Below are 20,530 nucleotides of genomic sequence, written 5' to 3'. Positions count from 1 at the left end.
ATAATGAGCAAGTTACCCATTGGTAAATAACAATCCACTTTCAATAATCCCATATAGCAAAAAAAAAAGTCACTCACAGTAAAAGTGAAAGCTGGATAAATGCGGGCAGCAGCAATCCGTTTCTGTTGGCTGGCGTAGAGGAGAACCTTGTACTTTAGGGATCAGAGATGGAGAAAAAGAATCAGTTCGCATGCAAAACCTATACAAAACCAGACACTTCATACTGCATTGACTGACAAAAAGACTACATCACAAAGTATCCCTGCTATAGCTCAGTCAGACCCACCTCTGCAGAAGCATGGTTTCCAAGAATTGCTGCCCCTAGTTTCCCCTGCTTCACGTACTGACCATTCACACTGTAATACAATGAAAAGAAAGCAATCAATAACAGACCCAGAACTGTGACCAGGATACCTACATTCCAAATGTTCAATGCCCTGTGCTAATTAGCCCTTTATGATGGGGTAGAATATAAGTACTAAATACTGCAGATTGCATTTGCAATTCTAAAAGAAGATGGGCTAAAAATCTGTTAAATCATCCTCTAAAACTTTGGAACATTAGTTTAAATATCTGCCCGACGATAAGTCTTTCATCAAGAACACATTCCCTACCTACATTTAAAAAAGAAAGCTGAGAACACTAACTCACAGATGAGCCCAAGATATATATTCAAACCCCATGATGATGCTGACACACTAGCTTCCAGCACCAAGATCAGTCTTAACCATCACTCCACCCTACTTCTCACACAGAAGACCCTTATCCAGCCTCTGTTTCCCCACCCTCCACAACACTTACTATTGGTAAGCATGCACTCCAGTTGCAAACAAGACCGCTGGAGGAGCAGCAGTAGCTGGTGGCTTCTGTGAACCTGCTCCTGCAGAAAAGATAAACTCATTATTGGTTCGAAAGTAAACAAGTCTCCCCACATTTAAATAGGCACAGCATTTAACGGGACTGTAATACTGTCAAGAGGATGGTGTGGCATGATGGTTCAGACTGCCACTTGTAGTGCCAGTTATCAAGCATTGTCCTCTGGTTCCAACCCAAGGCAAGATTAAACCAAGCATCAGAGCAAAATAAGCTGCTGCGAGAACAAATGAAATGATTTTCTCTATCAGATGGGCAGACCCAATCGTTCACAAGGCAAATCAATCAATTGGATGTCACTGTAAAAGGGTCACATGGTCAAGCTGACTGGAAAGCCAGCAGAATTAACATGAAAAAAAGATAAAAGTTGCTTGTTTGTACACAATCCAATTCAAAGCAGAACATGCAGGGAAACTAATCCTTTAGCAAAATCCTAATGCAATAAAAATTCAAAGATACTAGGTGGACAAACTCCAAGATACTTTCAAGTGCCATAATAAGTAGTGACAGAAAACAAAAGTTTAATAAGATAATTGAACACCAAACAAAAAAACAAGCCTTTGTACAAGGCCTCAATAAGAAATAGCATCCAGCTTGGTCAAGGATAGAGGGGCCCCCAAAGGGTTCTGGTGAAGCAGTGTCTCCCGACAGTTTGGCTTCAAGTTTCATGTGCCCAGAGTGGGGGCGGACATGACATTTCCAAATAAGTTGATTAAATTAACTACAGATGCCCCAGAAAAGTTTAGCAGAGGGTCACTAGATTGATCTCCAACTTCAGGTTCCTTCGTTTAAAAAGTCCAATCTTGGAGGGCTAAGGATTTGAAGGGTTTTGAGACAATGAGAGGATCATAATCATTTCCAAGTCACTATGACGAGGGACGCCCACAAACAACAAAACAACAAAACCGGGTTAAGTGTGAGCACATATTTTGTTTTGCAGAATTGTGGTGCTAAGACTGAATTGCTGCATTCACACAGATGGTGGATTTACTGCAAAATTAAATAAAAAGTGGTCAAGCTCCTAAGATTGATTTGTCAACAATTCACAATTGCCTTGAACTGTCCAGGAATTAAATAGTAAACATGCATCTTCAGAACACTCCCACAAGCAACCAAAGAGAAAAATTATAAGTCAGAAATCACACAATACCAAGTTATAGTCCAACAGATTTATTTGAAGTCACAAGCTTTCGGAGCTCTGCTCCTTCATCTGGTGAAGTGGAGGGAAGCTAACAACATATTGAAGATGCACTTGGACAGGTGGTCAAGATTCGTCAAACCAGATAATGAAGCGCCTACTCACTTGCTATTGGAAAGGGAAGGAGATAGAACACGAGAGGCATGCAGTGGTGGGATTGTTGGAAGACAGGTGGTGTGAGGACAACTCCAGGGGTAGGTCTAATTGGGTTCCAACTTAATTGTGAAAGGGGTCTTCATATAAATGGATAGTGTGACATTGGAGAACAATCACCATGCTCTCCAGGAGCATTCTGACTCTACAGGTAAGAGGAATTCTGTCCTAAACTGTCTTCAGACATTTTACCCCAGACTGCACTGAGAGACAGAGGAAAGTTGGCGTTGACTCAGCAGACCATTTTGCCCTTTTCCTCCATCAAGCACCATTCCATCCCCCAAACTAACATGCACTGCTGCTCTAACTTCACATTTTTACCAGGTGGTGGTGTCCCTCTCTTCGGCTGCTTAGGGGCAGTATACTGGAAGGACTCGTTCCCCTGACCTGTTGAAGCCTGATCCATGCCAAATAGAGAGGCCAGTTTGGACCTGCACAGGGAAAAGGCAAAAGTTATCAAATCATCCACAATTTTTGAGCAATGCGTTCAAAAAGTATTAACTAAAAAACACAAAAGAACTGCAGACGCTGGAAGCCCAAAACAAAAACAAATTGCTGGTGAAAGTGAGCAGGTCTGGCACCATCTGCGGAGAGAAAGCAAAGTAAACAACTTGGGTCCAGTGACCTTTCTTGAGAACTGATTCTGCCAAGCCTGAGTTTTTCCAGCAATGGACAAGTCTACATTCAACTTTACTGTTGATTATGTGGCAACATTTTTGTGACCTCAAGAGAAGCTTCGTCCCCCAAACAGAACCATAAATCCAAAAAAAAACAGAAGACAAAATTCAAAATAGAGCAAAGAATAATTCTGGAAGAACACTACTAGGCAACTTGGAACTATACTGGACCGGTGAGGAGCCATTTTTAAGCGAATTGTTTATTGGATGGAGTGTCACTTGTTTGTACAATAAATGTTGGCCTATCCCAACTGCCTTTGAGAAGATTACAGTGAGCTACTTTCCTGAATCTTTGAAGTCCTCAGGGTGTGGATACACCCACACTGCATTTTTTTTTTGGGGTGAAGAGAGTAAACAGAGAGATAGTTTCTAAGGGAGCACAAAAAAAACTGATGCTCCATCTCTTGCTTCAATTTAAATAAACCAAATCTAAGTCCACGTTTCAAACTGCATAAAATTTACAGCACAAAAAAATTACCAGTTAAAAAATTCATTTAATAATTTGGACCACATTCCACACATTTTCTCCGCTACCATTAAAGTCTCCTAACAATGCCATCCGTATCCTTCTAATTCCTTGCCCCTCAAACTGAACCATAGCATACAGGTAGTACTTTTATAATACAATGGTTGCATTCTTATACAACCCCATGTCATCGAAAGATTGTGCTTGAAGCGTTGGCACTGTAATTGCGTTACCGTCAGTATGCATTTTAGAAGTTGGCACTTTAGAAACAGCATTTCCAATTTGTCATTCTTATTACAGCGAATTAGTGTTGACAAAACGCGTATTATAACAGAACAACCTGTATTATCAGTTTTGTAAATTAAGAGGGAGAAGGCAGTGACAGATAACTAACAGCAGATGGTTCATGAATTAACTAAGCATGGCAAAGCTGGGAGCAATCGTACTTACACCAACCTTTTGTTTACATAGGATACTAGTAACAATGGTTTGGAGAAAGCTGCACAACATTGACCATAGTGTAGGAGTTACAAGTACATCACTGGTGCCTGCCACAAACACAAGGACTCTTTGCTTACTGCTGTAGTCGAACACTGATCTCATGGGCACACTAAACATTGCTTCATGCACCATGTGTAGGGCTACTGTATACAGCATTGCTCCAGGTACAGAAAATCTTAACTGGTGAGCAAAGAGCTGGAAAACATTCACAGGAATCTTCCAGTCCATTATGATTCATCAGGGACTCATGGCCAAATGTTTAACATTTAAGAACAAAAACTAAGTTTTACTGGGCATTATTATGAGAAGTTCCTTTAATACACCAAGTCCTCTACCTCACTTCCAGAAATGCCAGGTTAAAAAACTTAACTCCAGTAGAGAATAAGGAAGAGGTGAAGGACAAAGTCAGGTGGGTGGTGGTGTCAGAGGCACAGACTGAATATTCGATATAGGGGAGGATGTTCAGAAATGCAGTGCCTTGACAAGTTCATCATGCAAGTACAGTATTGAAGACCAGAAAGTCTCAAGTTTCACTGCTGGCTTGTTAAATCAAATCACACCATTGAGATGCTGAACAATAGGATTCTTCTTCATTGATCTGATAGAGATCAAAGTTAACACAAACGATCCTTATAAATGATACTGACCCTTGAATCTCATTCCACGTGTTCTCGGTTCCCCAACATCCCAGCACATCAGCCATGGTCTGATGATTACAAGGTACAGAATCAGAGCAACATCACACAGTCAGGTAAAGCGCACCAGCCCAAATGAAACAAACAAGCCGGAGTTGCAAGACTCTGACGAGGCTTCAACAAGTATCAAGGGTTCCCTCACAACTGCCTACATACTCATTAATTGAAAGCATAGGACCGTTCTTAATGGAGTTACAGATATTCCACATTTCACTCCAAGCTCAATGACTAAACTGCTTTCTTTCACCACATGCAGGATTTTTTTTGTATTTGGAAACACTCATATCAAACACAGCTGTATTCAAACTTGTATGATCTTGCAAAATCAAATTTTCTAAAATTTAGGTCACTACACGTGACAATTCTTTGATCAAAATGTTATTTTTTGGCAAGACAAAATGTTCTTCTGCCCACATTTAGTATTATTCAATGGTATGACAACACACCTGTAAATGTAATCTAAAACTATTGAAATATAGGAACAGCATAAACTCCCAACATTTTGCATCACTTGTCATTACAGTGGGAGCCATTTTCAAAGAAAATAAGGGGCACAACTAGAGAGCAATTCATTTTGCATTACATCACAACAACCAAGAGCAGGTCAGAGACTGGATATGGTCTGCCTCCCAAATCCCAGCTTCGGGCATTTGGTGAAATGCTCACCACTTGCTGGCACTGGAGCAACTCCAACACTCACCATTAAAGACAGAAAGAACACAGTTTACTTTGACACCATGTCCTTCTGCTTAAAACATCTACCTTGTTGCTGAAATATGCACAGTCAACAGGTTCCACTGCAGCAATCAAATAAGCTTTGACAATAGCGACTTGTAAACCTGTGATCTCAATCACTGACAAAGAGACAGGCAGCAGAAAGATGGGAACATCACCACCTTCAAGCTCTCATTTAAGCACTTGGACAGATACTGCAGTTGGTTCATTGTCCCATTCAAAATCGAGTAAGCTTCCCCAACTACAGGGCAGGAGCAGTTCCTCAACACCACTGCAAATATTCAAGGTGAAAAATGTGTTGCTGGAAAAGCGCAGCAGGTCAGGCAGCATCCAAGGAGCAGGAGAATCGATGTTTCGGGCATAAGCCCTTCTTCAGGAGTCTGCCCTCCACCTCCTCCATGATTTTTGCTTCCCTCGGCCCCCAACGCCTTATCTTCACCATGGACATCCATCCCTATACACCTCCATCCCCCTTCACGAAGGCCTCAAAGCCCTCCATTTCTTCCTTTCCCGCCGAACCAACCAGTACCCTACCACTGACACCCTCCTTCGACTGACTGAACTGGTCCTCACTCTGAGCAACTTCTCTTTCCAATCCTCCCACTTCTCCAGCATCTGCAGTCCTCACTTTCTCCTAGCAAATATTCAAGGTGGCCCACTACTAGAATCGGAGGTGTACCAACATGAAATGGACTGCAGCAATTCACCACCACCTTCTAAATGGAAACTGAGAACTAGCAATAAAAACTGGCCAAGCCAGCAATGCCCAAATCCAGCAAGTGGATTAAAAACTAGCGTCATCAGCTATAAAAGCTGGAGATCTGGGTTACAGAACCCAAGCAGTGTGCAGCATAGAACTAGGTGAACAGCACATTCAGAGAGGTGGCCACACCTCATATTAGGGACAAGCAGACATACAGGGTAAGGGTAACTACCAAACATACAGGTAGCTACTGTAGGAGCACCTCAAGGTCTTGCTCATTAACTAATTTTCGAACATGGATATCAGTTGAGGGAGATGGATCCTCAAAGAAGTGCCCACACTTCGCCCAATCGTACAGGAGGGGAGAAACAAGAGCAGGTCAGTATTATTGAAGGATTCTTCAGGTGGGGGATCAGACATGCATTTCTCCACGTCAACAACTTCAGAATTTGCCACCTCTCTGGTGCTCAGGTCAGGGATGTCACAGATTGGTTGCAGAACATTCTACAACCAATTAACAAGTGGGACCTCAAAAGCAATCTCCAGATCCAAGTACAGAAATAAGATTATAAGACAGTTGGATGCATGGCTGAGAAAGGGTGTAGGAGGGATAGCTTTAGATTCCTGGGACACCAGCATTGCGGGAGGTGATACCCTTTCAAGCCAGACAGGTTGCATCTGAACAGAGCTGGGAATGAGTTCTTTTTGGGTCGCATTTAAACTAACTCAGCAGCAACACTCCCTCTGAGCTCTGCAGTCCCTCCACATGGCCGTACACTCAGTCAGAATTTCCATGCACACTAGTCATATGCAGTACTGTAGAAAAAGGATGTTTCACACACTTTTAAGGCTTGAATCTATTTGGCTAAAGGTTGAGGAGGACGTAATGACACAGATGCTGTAATTTATCACCAACTAGCAAGAAAGATATGAAGAAATCTGCAAGGAAATTACAAAGATGTAGGCATCAGTGCAGTTATAATGGGAGAATGTATATTGTCAGAGATGGTGGTAGTGTAAGGGACAGTGAGAGGGAAGCATTCCTAGATTACGTTCAGGGGAATTTCCTACAGCAGTATGTGCCCAATCCAACAAGAAAGGATGTACTGTTAGATCTGATTCGTGGGTATGAGGTGGGCAAAGCAGATCAAGTGACAATGGGGGAATATCAAGGAAAACATTCTGGGGACAGTGATCATTGTACAAAAGGTTTAGGATGATAGTAGAAAGTGATATTGGTCAATCCAGATTAAGAATCATTAATGGCAGAGAGCAGACTTCAACTGGACAAGATTTAAACAGAGAAAGGTAAACTGGAACCAAAGATTGGTGGAAAAACAGTTGCTAAACAATGGATTACCTTCAAAGAGATGGCTTGGCAACAGTCAAGGCATACTGCCTCAAAAGGGAAAGGAGATAAATATTAAAAACAAAAAGTGCCCTTGTGTGTCAATAATTGAGAATCACATTGAATAAAAAATGGTTCAGAAGGGAGGTGATATAGTCAATGCAAGGAGGAAAGAAGGACTATGAAAATAGGATTCAGTATTGGAACTAGGAGAAAGTGAGGAGTGCAGATGCTGGAGATCAGAGCTGAAAAATGTGTTGCTGGAAAAGTGCAGCAGGTCAGGCAGCATCCAAGGAGCAGGAGAATCGACATTTCAGGCATAAGCCCTTCTTCAGGAATTCCTGAAGGGCTTATGCCCGAAACGTCGATTCTCCTGTTCCTTGGATGCTGCCTGACCTTCAGTATTGGGACTCTTGCTTTTCCTGATATATATATAAATGATCGAAATCTTAGCGTGCAGGGGACAATTTCAAAGTGTGCAAATAACAAAACTTGGGAAAATAGTAAAACGTGAGGAGAACAGTGTCGAACTTCAGAAGGACATTGAGTGGAGTGAGCAGGTGGGTGGCAGATAAAGGGTGAGGTGTTGTAAACAAAAACAGAAACTGCGGGGAAAACTGAGCATGTCTGGCAATGGGAAGAAATGAAGAGTCACCTGACTTGAAATGTTAACTCTGCATTCTTCCCATAGGTGCTGCTAGACCTGCAGAGTTTCTCCAGCAATTTTGTTTTTGTTTCGAATCTCCAGCATCCGTTGTTCTTTAGCTGATTATTATGAGGTGATGTGTTTTGGTACAATGAAAAAAGAAACAGTATGATGGGTACTATTCTAAAGTGGGTGTTAAAATACTCAAGTCATTAAAGGTAACAGGACAGGTAGAGAGGGCTGCTAAAGCATTCATTATTCTAAGCTTCATAATTAGGGACAGAGATTATAATAGCAGGGAGGTTATGCTGAACTTCTACAGAACACTGGTTGGACCTCAGCTGGAGTATTGTGCACAGCTCCAGTGCCACACTAGAGGGAGGCATTAGAGACTGGAGAAGAGCTTTAAGACAATGGGTCCAGACATGAGATACTTGTGTTACGAGCAAAGATTAAAATGGGGACTGTTGACCCCGGAGACAAAGTAGACATTTTCAAAATCATGAGGGGAGAGGGAATAGGGAGAAACTGTTCTCACTTGTGAATGGATTTTTCAAAAAAGAACAGATTTCAAGTGTTTTGCCAAAAAAAGTCAAATGCAGAGTGAGCAACATTTTCAGACAGAGAGATTCTGGTCTGAATTGCACAGCTTGTCAGTGTGATGGAAGCTAGTTCGAGGAGGCATTCAAATGAACATTAAGTACTTATTTAAACGTAAACGACATGCAGGATTACAGGAAAAAGACAGGACGTTAGAACCAAGTTAAATGCTCAGAGCCAGTGCAGACACGATGAGTTGAATGCCTCCTTCTGCACTAACAGTTCTGATTGTGTGTGCTCCAATTCGCCGTAAATTGTCATGGGGTAATAATTACTGGAGAGCTGTGATTATGTTTTCTGCTTGGATAAAGTGAGAACTGCAGAATCTGGAGATCAGAATTGAAGAGTCTGGTGCTAGCAAAGCACAGCAGGTCAGGTAGCATTAAAGCAGAAGAGCTGATGTTTCAAGCATAAGCTCTTCATCAGGAATCTCCTTCATTTCTCCTTGTTGATTGAACTCTCATGCAAGCATGGATACAATTTAAGTTTAAGTGGCTTAACATCCTGTATTCCAACATTGCAACCACATTCCATATCATGACATGAGCTCAAAATTATTTCAACTAACAGGCTGTTATTTCTACTTTTAATTCATGATTAAAGTGATTAAGTTTCAAATTTAAATTCAGATATGATGAATTTCAGAGGAGAATAATGAAAAGCTATGCACAGGTCTAGATTTCTGAATATTAAATTTGTAATTATAACATTTTTCCATTAATTATAACTAGGTTTAAATCACTAGGGAAAAATTAGAGTGAAAACTAAGATGATGACTCAGGAGTTGTGTCAAGTTAATAGAAAATACAATGAAAATAATCAGTCTTGAGGTCTGCAACTCTTCCATCTGGCTTTTTATTCAAATGGTTTGTCTGTAAGTGACAATAGCAGAGGGCCACATCTAGACATTTACTGTAGAAAGGTCCCCACATGCTCTAAGCATATCTCTGAAGGAATCTGCATTCTGATGGTTGTATAAATAATTTGATAGATTTAGACCTGTAAGAAATAAAGGATCCCTTAAATATTCTAAGCTACTCTGAAAATGAGAATTTACTAAGAAAACAGTTGACAAAGCATTTATTCTCTCACTTCTCCTCACTCATCTTTGAAAAACACCATAACCAAATCACAAACATTATGTTCTCACAACTGTGATGAGGGTGCCTGACTCTCCAGACCTTCATGAATTAACAGCAGAATGCTCTATTGGTGCGAGTGCCTGTCTTTCTGTGCAAGCATCTGTTTAAAGTTAACAAATGCCTTCAAAATGAAGTATTATTTTAATTAATGCAAGGTGACCTTAAGCTGAAGTGATGGAAAAGGGAAAAAATGACCCATATTAACACCTTGGGTATTCATCCGTTAAAAAGAGAGTTGACATCAGTGCCAGAATTAGGGTATGTCATTAGATGCTTTCAGGGACAAAGAACAGCCCTGGTCTAAGAGATGAAGAGATTCTGATGAAGGATCAGTGGACTTGAAGCATGAACTCTGCCTTCGCTCCACAGATACTGCTAAACCTTCTTTTTCCGTTTTTGTTTCTGTTCTCCAGCACCTGCAGTTTTGATTTTTTTGATGAAGGATTCTGATACCTTGGTCAGCCTGAGCAAACAGACAAGCTCCTGTCACTAATAATTACGGAGACTGTTTATGTTCATTCATTTGTTCTCTGGATTCAATAAATTGCTCTTTTCTTATTAATTACCTTTTCAAAACTGCTGCTTAATATTGAAAATTACTTACGAGTGTTTACTTTGGGTTAACTATCACTTTCAAGCCTTCAAACTGAAGCCGAACACATCTACTGTAACAAGCATATTTACCCAGTGAAAAGATAAGGATTTCTGGTATTGTTTTGGATCTTCCTGAAGAGGTCGAGTTACCTTGGGATAGGAGGCTAATAAAAAATTAATAAGTTGTGATTTGGAATATGTGAATTTATCAGACAGCATTTAAAAAAACATCAGGAATACAATTTGGTTGAATAGTTGGTCTCGGTTCATTTATTCCAGACTGATTTGTTTTTTTTTAAATTATTCACTTTATATTTATTTTAATATTAGTTTGTACTCTTTTCACTGACCCTCCTTGACAGTAGAGTGGGATAAGGTCAGAAGGGATTGAAAAATAAGTCAACTCATTGCATACTACAAACTGCTCAGAGAGCTTATTTAATTGAGTTTGAGAACCATCAAGTATGATGGCGAAAGAAACAAAGTATTTCAGTCAATACAAACCAAATGTACAAATTATGAAACAAAAACAAATCGCTAGAGAAACTGAGGAGGTCTGGCAGCATCTGTAGATAGAAAGGCCTCCCCCCATCTTCTCCCAGTTCCAACCTTTCAACTCGGCACCGTCCTCATGACCTGTCCTACCGTCCATCTTTCTTCCCACCTATCCGCTCCACTCTCCTCTCTGACCTATCATCTTCTGCCCCACCTTCATTTACCTATCGTACTCTCAGTTACCTTACCCCCAGCCCCACCCCCTCCCATTTATCTCATCACCCACTCGGCTCACAGCCTCATTCCTGATGAAGGGCTTGTGCCCAAAACATAGATTCTCCTGCTCCTCGGATGCTGCCTGACCTGCTATGCTTTACCAGCACCACATTCTTGACTCTGTAGAGAGAAAGCAGAGTTAATGTTTCAGGTCCAGTGCTACAGGTTTTCAGCATCCTCAGTTCTTCATTTTCATACAAATTATGGGCAGGACTATGGCATTTAGCCTCGAGCTAACTCTACCACTGCTAGTCTGAATACATTCTCAACTCCACTTTCCATTTACTCCTATACCATTTAACTTTCCTGTCACAAACAATTTTAAAAACATTTCAGTGACCCTGCCTCCGCCACTGTCTGGGGTAGAGATTTCCACAGAATAATGGCCCTCAAAGAAAAATTCTCATCTCCATCTTAAATAGGTCACCTCTTATTTTTAAACTTTCCCCCTACTTATATCATCTTCCAAAGGAGATATATCTTCTCTCCATCCACATCATCAATTCCCTCAGGATCTTGTATACTTCAATAAAATCACCTGTTATTCTTCAGAAAGTCCATGTGTACAGATCCAACTTGTTCAATCTTTCTTTTCCTTTCTAGGAATCAGTCAAACTGGTTACTCTAAATGATTCTAGAGCATTTATATAGTCTCTCAAATAATGAGATCAAACTATGCCGAAACTTTAGATTGGGCTACCAACACCTCATAGTAAAAGGTCCATATTTTACTGTTCCACTTCTCTTGTAATGAACAATAAGTGAAGTCATTACTACAATGTAGGAAATGCAGCAACAACTTACCACACAGATGGAATGCGCAAGTGGCAATGTGTTAAAGACCAGATAATCTGGCTTGCAGACATGTCAGGAAATGAACATCGGCCAGGTCCTTACAGACAACTTCCTTTTTCTGGTTCACAATGGCACTACCGGATCTTTTACACACTCCTGAGATTTGCTGGTGTTTCTGTGGACTGGCTTGTTTGATGAACTTAAATAGCACAGCAACTGCTGGACAACAGTGTGACCTTTGCTTCATCCAATTAAATCCTTACGTGGATAAGTGTTGAAATATTTTGAGTTGTTCTAAGCATTACAGCCCACTATTTGTCCCTTTAACATCAAGGGAGCTGGCAATATTCATTCTTATCCTGAAAACGGGAACCCAGAGCACTTTCTTCAACACATTTTACAGAGAGTACAGCATTACTGCGAAAACTGTCAAACAGTTCTAAACTGATGGAAGGCAAAAAAATTCCAGTCACAAAAATTAGGCTTTTTGCTCCAGGCAAGTTTTAGATGCTGTTGGTTCTCCATTTTAGTCCCGCTTCCTCTTTGCACTGACCATTATTTTAAAATAAAGTTTTAATCGAAATCAATACTGTTATAGCTTAAGATGTTAAAACTCTTTTTCCAGGCTATATAAATGCTGAGAGAGCACTGAACTACTCTACAGCGAAGCAGACGATCTGTATCACCAAGAAACTGAGTTAAATAACTACTTATCGAAGTGTTTTTATTTTTTATTTTAAATCAGATCATCATGCTCTCATTGCCCTAGGACAATGAGTTAGCAGAGTAAGACAACTTGTATCTGTTTCATGGGACCCCACTTGTGCTGCTCTGGATAAAGGTCACTACACAGAAAAAAGGATCAACTGTGCAGTAAAAGATGCTAAATCCAGCAGGAAGTACAGTATTTTACACAGACATATTCTGCTCAGCATCACTATGTAATGGTGTTCTTCAGGTCAAGTGATTTGTCTAATCCTGTTTTCTTGTAACGTTCTGCATTATCAACATATAAACGCAAAGGAATTTCGTGTAATGTTACAGGCTGTCTCTCAATAACCATTTACAAAGTAAAGACTCATTAGAATGAACTACATGAGGGAAAAAAAATCTAACTTTTCCATAGTATAACTAGGCGAGTTTAAGAGTATAAACCTCCGGTCTTGTGACAAAGTGCATGCCTCTCCAGATTTAAATAATCTCAGTTTTGCAAACAAGCAGCTTTTTCTATGGATGCACTATCTTCAGAACCACAACACAAATGAGTGAGTGAATTGCACGTTCATCTCTTTGCCCATCACAAAAGCAAAGAGAACACACCATTATAGAGCGTGGACATTCAGCATGAAAAGAAACTTTGACCCATTATACAAGCTTCACTTGGAATAATGTAACGATCCCCGCAAATGGTGCATGATAGACTTCTGAAAAAATATAGTTTTAAAACCACTTCATTATCATAAAAAGCTGAAGAAAGTAGATCTTTTTAAAATACAAATTGGTAGGATTTGGTAAAATGTAACTCAAGAATTTAGAATTAAAAAGCGAAATGACTGCAGCCCTCAAGATTCCACAGCTATTCCTGAGCATGTGTACATTTACTCAGCACTGGTAACATAAAATAGGTCACAAAGCTTTTCACGAGAAGAAATTAAGACAAAAATAAACATTACCAAAGAGAGATAGATATTGGGACCAGAGATTGAAGCTAGTTTAGGGAAAGAACTTTAGATGAGGGCTGAGAAAATTATGTAATAATAATTAATTGTAAGCACAATTGAGAGTTTCACTTGAGCACAAAGACTGAGCTTCTAATGGGGTGTACACCTGCAATGTTTTGAGTTAAACAAATATAAGGCTGCAGTACTATCCTTCACTAACTGACTTTCTAAAGTAAAGCAGACACCTAAAATGCAGAGATAGGTGAAAAAGAGTTAAAGCAATGCCAAATTCTTGGAGTGTTTAGAGCTGGTACACAACTGAGGAGCAGCAAGTTTATGGGAGGGTTTGAACAGAAGTACAGAATTTATTAATTTAAACAAATCTTTTCAACACAGGAAACAACATACGTCATTCGCAAATACTGGGATGACAACTAACAGGACAGTTAGCAGACAGGTGCTGTATTCATGTTCAAGTATATGGCAGCATTGGGGAGACAGGAGGCCAGCTGAGAGAGAATTTACGTTTTCAAGTTTAGAGATAGAAGGGTGAATAAAAGTTTTCAGTACTGGATGGGCTCGTGGAGGGGTGGAAACTTGATATATCCGTTCCATAATACACAAGGGAATACTTGTAAAGAGCTCTGGATAAAAGCAAATTACTGTGGATGCAGGAATCTGAAACCAGAAGAGAAAATGCTGGAAAATCTCAGCAAGTCTGGCAGCATCTGTCAGGAGAGAAAAGAGCTGACGTTTCGAGTCCAACTGACTCTTTGTCAAAGCTTTGACAAAGGGTCAGTTGGACTCGAAACGTCAGCTCTTTTCTCTCCTTACAGATGCTGCCAGACTTGCTGAGATTTTCCAGCATTTTCTCTTCTGGTTCCTGTAAAGAACTCCGCTTATAATGAACTAAGAGGCTACAGTCGCAAACAGTAGAGTGTGCTGGAAAAGTCAGCATGTCTGACAACATCCATGGAGACTGAAAGAGAGTCAGAGTGTCTTGGGACTCAACTTCAGAACATTTGGAACTCTTCTGCTCCAAAACAGTCACGGGACTCAAAACGTTAAGTCATAAACTCTGTTCCTCTTTCCACAAATGCTGCTAGACCTGTTGAGTTTCTCAGTACTTTGTAGATTGGACAATCTATTCAATGTCCAATATTGAGGGAGAGGAACGGGGCTCAGTCATGGTATTTGTAACAGGACTTGCAATAGCTTCAATCTTCCCAAGGATTAATGGGAGATGAGCATGGTTCATCCAAGATTTGAACATGTAATTGAACAGAGACAGCGAAAGGATGGATAAGTGGTGATGAAATATTGCCAGACATTAGTGTACACATGGAATCTGACATTATGTCTCTGTCATCTAGATGACAATACATGGGGTTTGAGGATAGACCTCAGGGACAAAATTGCATCACTTTATAAGGATGATATATTGCATTGCAGGACCGGAAACACAACTACAGTTTCAAACATATGGTTCCAGAAAGATTTGAGGGGCACTAGGGCAGGTTGAGCATAAATTTGGATTTTTAAAGAAAGGTGACTCAGATTACAATGGAAACTTAAAGCAGGACCAGATTGATGTAAGCAGAAATATCTGTATCATCTATAGAGACGTGTGGGGCACCAGAAGACTGGAGAATGGCTAATGTTGTGCCTTTATTTAAGAAAGGCTGTAAAGAAGAAGCCTTGGAACTATGAGTCTGATATTAGTGGTGGGCAAGCTGTTGGAGGTGATTCTGAAAGGTAGGATTTACCTATATTTGGAGAAACAAGCATGGTCTTGTGTGTGGAAAATCACATCTCACAAACTTGATTGTATTTTTTGAGGAAGTAACCAAAGAGGTTGATGAGGCAGAGCAGTAGATGTTGCTTACTTGGACTTTCATAAAGCCTTTAGTAAGGTTCTGCATGGTAGTTTAATTAGTAAAGTTCAGTCATGTGCAATTCAGGGTGACCTTGCCAACTGGATACAAAATTGACTTTAAGCTGGAGACCAAGGGTGGTGGTGGAGGGCTGTTTTACAGACTGAAGGTCTGTGACCAGGGATCGATGCTGAGTCCACTTTTGTTTGTCATTTTTGTAAATAGAAAGTTTGAGAAGATTTAAAGCTCAGGTTAAGGTCCTGGATGTAGGTTTGCTCGCTGAGCTGGAAGGTTCAAATATTTTTATAAATAATTTGGCTGAAAACTTAGGAGTGTGAGTGGCAGATAGAGTTTAATTTGGATAAACAAAAACAAGGGCAGGACTTATACAGCTAATGGTAGGATCCTGGGAGTATTGTAGAACAGAGAGATCATGGGGTTCAGGTACATAATTCTTTTGAAATTTACATCACAGGTACTCAGGGTGTTTAAAGCAGCATTCAGCTGGCTTGCCTTCATTGCTTTCAGTGTAGGAGTTGGGACATCATGTTGAGGTTGTACTGGACAATAGCAAAGCTTCTTCTGGAGTACTGTGGGCAGATCCAGTCACCCTGTTACAGGAAGGATATTAAACTGGAGAGGATTCAGAAAAGATTTACCAGTATGTTGCCAAGAATGGAGCGTTTAAGTTATAAAAACAGGCTGGGACTTTTTTCACTGGAACATAGGATGTTGAGGGCTGCCTTTGGAGGTTTATAAAATCTTGCGGGGCATGGATAAGGGGAATAGCAAAGGTCTTTTCCCTATAATGCAGGAGCTTAAAACTCAGGGGCATTCTAAGGTGAGAGGAGAAAGATTTGAAAAGGACAAGGGGCAACTTTTTTTTTTAAAAAACAGAGTGGTTTAACTGGTGGACGCAGGTACAGTTACAACATTTAAAAGGCACTTGTAAAAGTACAGTAAGTGAATAGGAAAGGCTTGGAGGGATGTGGGCTCAGAGCAAGTAGGTGGGACTAGTTTAGTTCAGGATTATAGTCAGCCTGGACTAGTTGGACTGAGTGGTCTATTTCTATGCTGCCTAACTATGGTTACTCCAGAGGAGGATAAAACACAGGTAGTCACAGGGATGGGGATTGCAGCCTGGAAAGTAGCCAGGCTAGATAGAACCCACTGAGCTCTGTCCCACCTTTCAGTTGATCTATCGCAGAACAAGACTCCAAATTATGAATCATTTGGAGATATTGGTGTTGGACTGGGATGTACAAAGTTAAAAATCACGACACCAGTTAATAGTCCAACAAGTTTAATTGTAAACGCTAGCTTTTGGAGCGCTGCTCCTTCATCGGGTGGTTCCAATTAAGCCTGTTAGACTATAACCTGGTGTTGTGTGATTTTTAACCAAATTATGAAGACAGTAATTTGTACTGCAGACAAACAACAATGATACATGAGGACAATATGAAGTAGGAGTTATGATGAGCTGCAGGAAAAATGTTCACATGGCTCAGTGATGCGCCCCCCGTCTTTCTGATCAAGGTTCTCCATCCACCCCCACATTAAGCCCCCGGACCCCCAGCGTGGACCCTCCCGCTGACAGGAGCCGGGCCCCCCGACAGAGGGGACCCTCCCGCTGACAGGAGCCGGGCCCCCCGACAGAGGGGACCCTCCCGCTGACAGGAGCCGGGCCCCCCCACAGAGGGGGCCCCCCCCCACAGAGTGGACCCTCCCGCTGACAGGAGCCGGGCCCCCCGACAGAGGGGGCCCCCCCCCACAGAGTGGACCCTCCCGCTGACAGGAGCCGGGCCCCCCGACAGAGGGGGCCCCCCCCCACAGAGTGGACCCTCCCGCTGACAGGAGCCGGGCCCCCCGACAGAGGGGGCCCCCCCCCACAGAGTGGACCCTCCCGCTGACAGGAGCCGGGCCCCCCGACAGAGGGGACCCTCCCGCTGACAGGAGCCGGGCCCCCCGACAGAGGGGGCCCCCCCCCACAGAGTGGACCCTCCCGCTGACAGGAGCCGGGCCCCCCGACAGAGGGGGCCCCCCCCCACAGAGTGGACCCTCCCGCTGACAGGAGCCGGGCCCCCCGACAGAGGGGGCCCCCCCCCACAGAGTGGACCCTCCCGCTGACAGGAGCCGGGCCCCCCGACAGAGGGGGCCCCCCCCCACAGAGTGGACCCTCCCGCTGACAGGAGCCGGGCCCCCCGACAGAGGGGACCCTCCCGCTGACAGGAGCCGGGCCCCCCGACAGAGGGGGCCCCCCCCCACAGAGTGGACCCTCCCGCTGACAGGAGCCGGGCCCCCCGACAGAGGGGGCCCTCCCGCTCACATTAAGCCCCCGGACCCCCAGCGTGGACCCTCCCGCTGACAGGAGCCGGGCCCCCCGACAGAGGGGACCCTCCCGCTGACAGGAGCCGGGCCCCCCACAGAGTGGACCCTCCCGCTGACAGGAGCCGGGCCCCCACAGAGTGGACCCTCCCGCTGACAGGAGCCGGGCCCCCCGACAGAGGGGACCCTCCCGCTGACAGGAGCCGGGCCCCCCCACAGAGGGGACCCTCCCGCTGACAGGAGCCGGGCCCCCCGACAGACAGGGGGAGGGAGAAAGAGAGACAGCCAGACCGAGGGAAGGTGGAGGCTGGGAACCGCTCTCCTTCCGACCCGAACTCACCCGCCGCTCGGTGACAGGAAATCGACATCATCGTCATCCGCCCCGAACAGCGACATGTCGATACTAATCGACCGGATGATCCGTGCCGCCCGCCGATAGCGTCGCTTTACAGCGTGCCGTACAACAGCATCAAAAATAAAGTCAACACCACCCCCACGCAACACTTTACGGCACATGGGCCGGCGCCTGCGCAATGCGAACGCCGGGCATGGGCATGCGCAGAGCTGATCGTGGTCACGTGAGCACCACCCCGATCAGGATAGTAAAGTACTGTAACTGTGACATTCATTTCAATAGGAGGCTCAATATAAACATGGGGAGAGGGGGAGAAACAGTAGCAGGATTGATGTTTATTCTTTCAACGGTGTAAACGTCACTGGCGGAGTATTTTAGTTGGCAGTTGGGAATCAACTTCATTTCAGGGCAGAAAGCAGCATAGGCTGGAGGTCACAGACTTCAATCAGATGGAGTCACCTAGACTCGAAACGTTAGCCTCCTTTCTCTCTCCATGGACGCTGCCTGACCAGCTGTGATCTGCTTTCGCTGCTCCTTGGATGCTGCCTGGACTGCTGTGCTCTTCCAGCACCACTAATCCAGAATCTGGTTTCCAGCATCTGCAGTCATTGTTTTTACCCAGCTGTGATCTCCAGCATTTATTGTTTTCAGTACAGATTCCAGTATCTGCAGATATTTGCTCCTTCATTTAGAATCATAGAATCCCTACAGTGTGGACACAAGCCTTTCGACTCAGCAAGTCCACACTGACCCTCCAAAGCGTAACCCACCCAGATACATTCCCCTCCCATATTACTCTACATTTACCCCTGACTATTGCACCTAACCTACGCATTCTTGAACAAATGGGCAATTTAGCATGGCCAATTCACCTCACCTGCACATCTTTGGATTGTGGGAGGAAACCCACGCACCCGGCTCTCTGGTGCTGTGAGGCAGCCATGCTAACCACTGAACCACCATGCCATCTGGGCATCTGGAGTCAAATGTAGGACAGGATTTCTTCTCTATAGAGCATTGATGGGCCAATTAGATTTTGACAAAATGTTTGGTGGTTGAAAAGAAAGGTGATTGGAACACACAATTCTGAGGGGTTTGACAGGGTGTAAGTTGGGGGTGTGGAGTAGTTGTTTGCTCCAGGGAGAATCTAGTCCAAGATCACCTATTTAAAGTAGACATTAGATGGTTTTGTTTTCTGAAGGTTTGTGAGTCATTAGAACTGTCTTTCTGAAAAGGTGCTAGGGTTATACTCCCTGAATATTTTTGAGGAAGACATAGAGAGATTCTTGTTATGCAAGGGTTGACAGGTAAGTCGGAATGTGAATTTGAGATTGCAATCAGATGAGCCATAAATTTATTGAATGGTGGAGTAGGTGTAAGGGGCGGATCCTTCTGCTTCTAATTTATATGACTGCATGTACTTTTCCTGTTTTTTAGTCCAGAAATATTAATTATATTTAAGTTCCACCACCTGGTGGATTTTAATCCATGGACCCAGAGCAATGCTGGACTGTTGTGGTTCTGTTCGCCGAGCTGGACGTTTTTGTTGCAAACGTTTCGTCCCCTGGCTAGGCGACATCATCAGTGCTTGGGAGCCTCCTGCGAAGCGCTTCTTTGATGTTTCCTCCGGTGTTTATAGTGGTCTGTCCCTGCCACTTCCGGTTGTCAGTTTCAGCTGTCCGCTGTAGTGGTTGGTATATTCATCCACAAACTCCATCAACAAACAATTCCTAGAGGCATGGCACTCATCCACAAACTCCATCAACAAACAATTCCTAGAGGCATGGCACTCATCCACAAACTCCATCAACAAACAATTCCTAGAGGCATGGCACTCATCCACAAACTCCATCAACAAACAATTCCTAGAGGCATGGCACTCATCCACAAACTCCATCAACAAACAATTCCTAGAGGCATGGCACTCATCCACAAACTCCATCAACAAACAATTCCTAGAGGCATGGCACTCATCCACAAACTCCATCAACAAACAATTCCTAGAGGCATGGCACTCATCCACAAACTCCATCAACAAACAATTCCTAGAGGCATGGCACTCATCCACAAACTCCATCAACAAACAATTCCTAGAGGCATGGCACTCATCCACAAACTCCATCAACAAACAATTCCTAGAGGCATGGCACTCATCCACAAACTCCATCAACAAACAATTCCTAGAGGCATGGCACTCATCCACAAACTCCATCAACAAACACATCGACCTGGACCCAATATACCAACCACTACAGCGGACAGCTGAAACTGACAACCGGAAGCGGCAGGGACAGACCACTATAAACACCGAAGGAAGCACCAAAGAAGCGCTTCGCAGGAGGCTCCCAAACACTGATGATGTCGCCTAGCCAGGGGACGAAACATTTGCAACAAAAACTTCCAGCTCGGCGAACAGAA

At 43.2% G+C, this 20,530-nt stretch overlaps 1 protein-coding gene across 1 annotated transcript in view; it reads right to left on the bottom strand.

Moving 5' to 3' along the window:
* LOC122564735 (FK506-binding protein 15-like) overlaps positions 1-18,306 on the bottom strand; it is a 28,020-nt gene extending 9,714 nt beyond the window's left edge. The window contains exons 1-5 of the mRNA XM_043719875.1: positions 18,098-18,306; positions 2,546-2,655; positions 802-880; positions 287-356; positions 78-152 (exon numbers count right to left, since the gene is read on the bottom strand). Coding sequence (XP_043575810.1) covers positions 78-152; positions 287-356; positions 802-880; positions 2,546-2,655; positions 18,098-18,273 — 510 coding nt within the window. The 5' untranslated portion in view covers positions 18,274-18,306. The remainder of the gene's footprint in view (positions 1-77; positions 153-286; positions 357-801; positions 881-2,545; positions 2,656-18,097) is intronic.
* Between the last annotated feature and the right edge of the window lie 2,224 nt (positions 18,307-20,530).

The sequence above is a fragment of the Chiloscyllium plagiosum genome, chromosome 30 (assembly GCF_004010195.1).
Source record: "Chiloscyllium plagiosum isolate BGI_BamShark_2017 chromosome 30, ASM401019v2, whole genome shotgun sequence".
Classification (NCBI taxonomy): Eukaryota; Metazoa; Chordata; class Chondrichthyes; order Orectolobiformes; family Hemiscylliidae; genus Chiloscyllium; species Chiloscyllium plagiosum.
The sequence above is the reverse complement of the archived record's forward strand: the minus strand, read 5'-3'. Positions and strand labels throughout refer to the sequence as shown.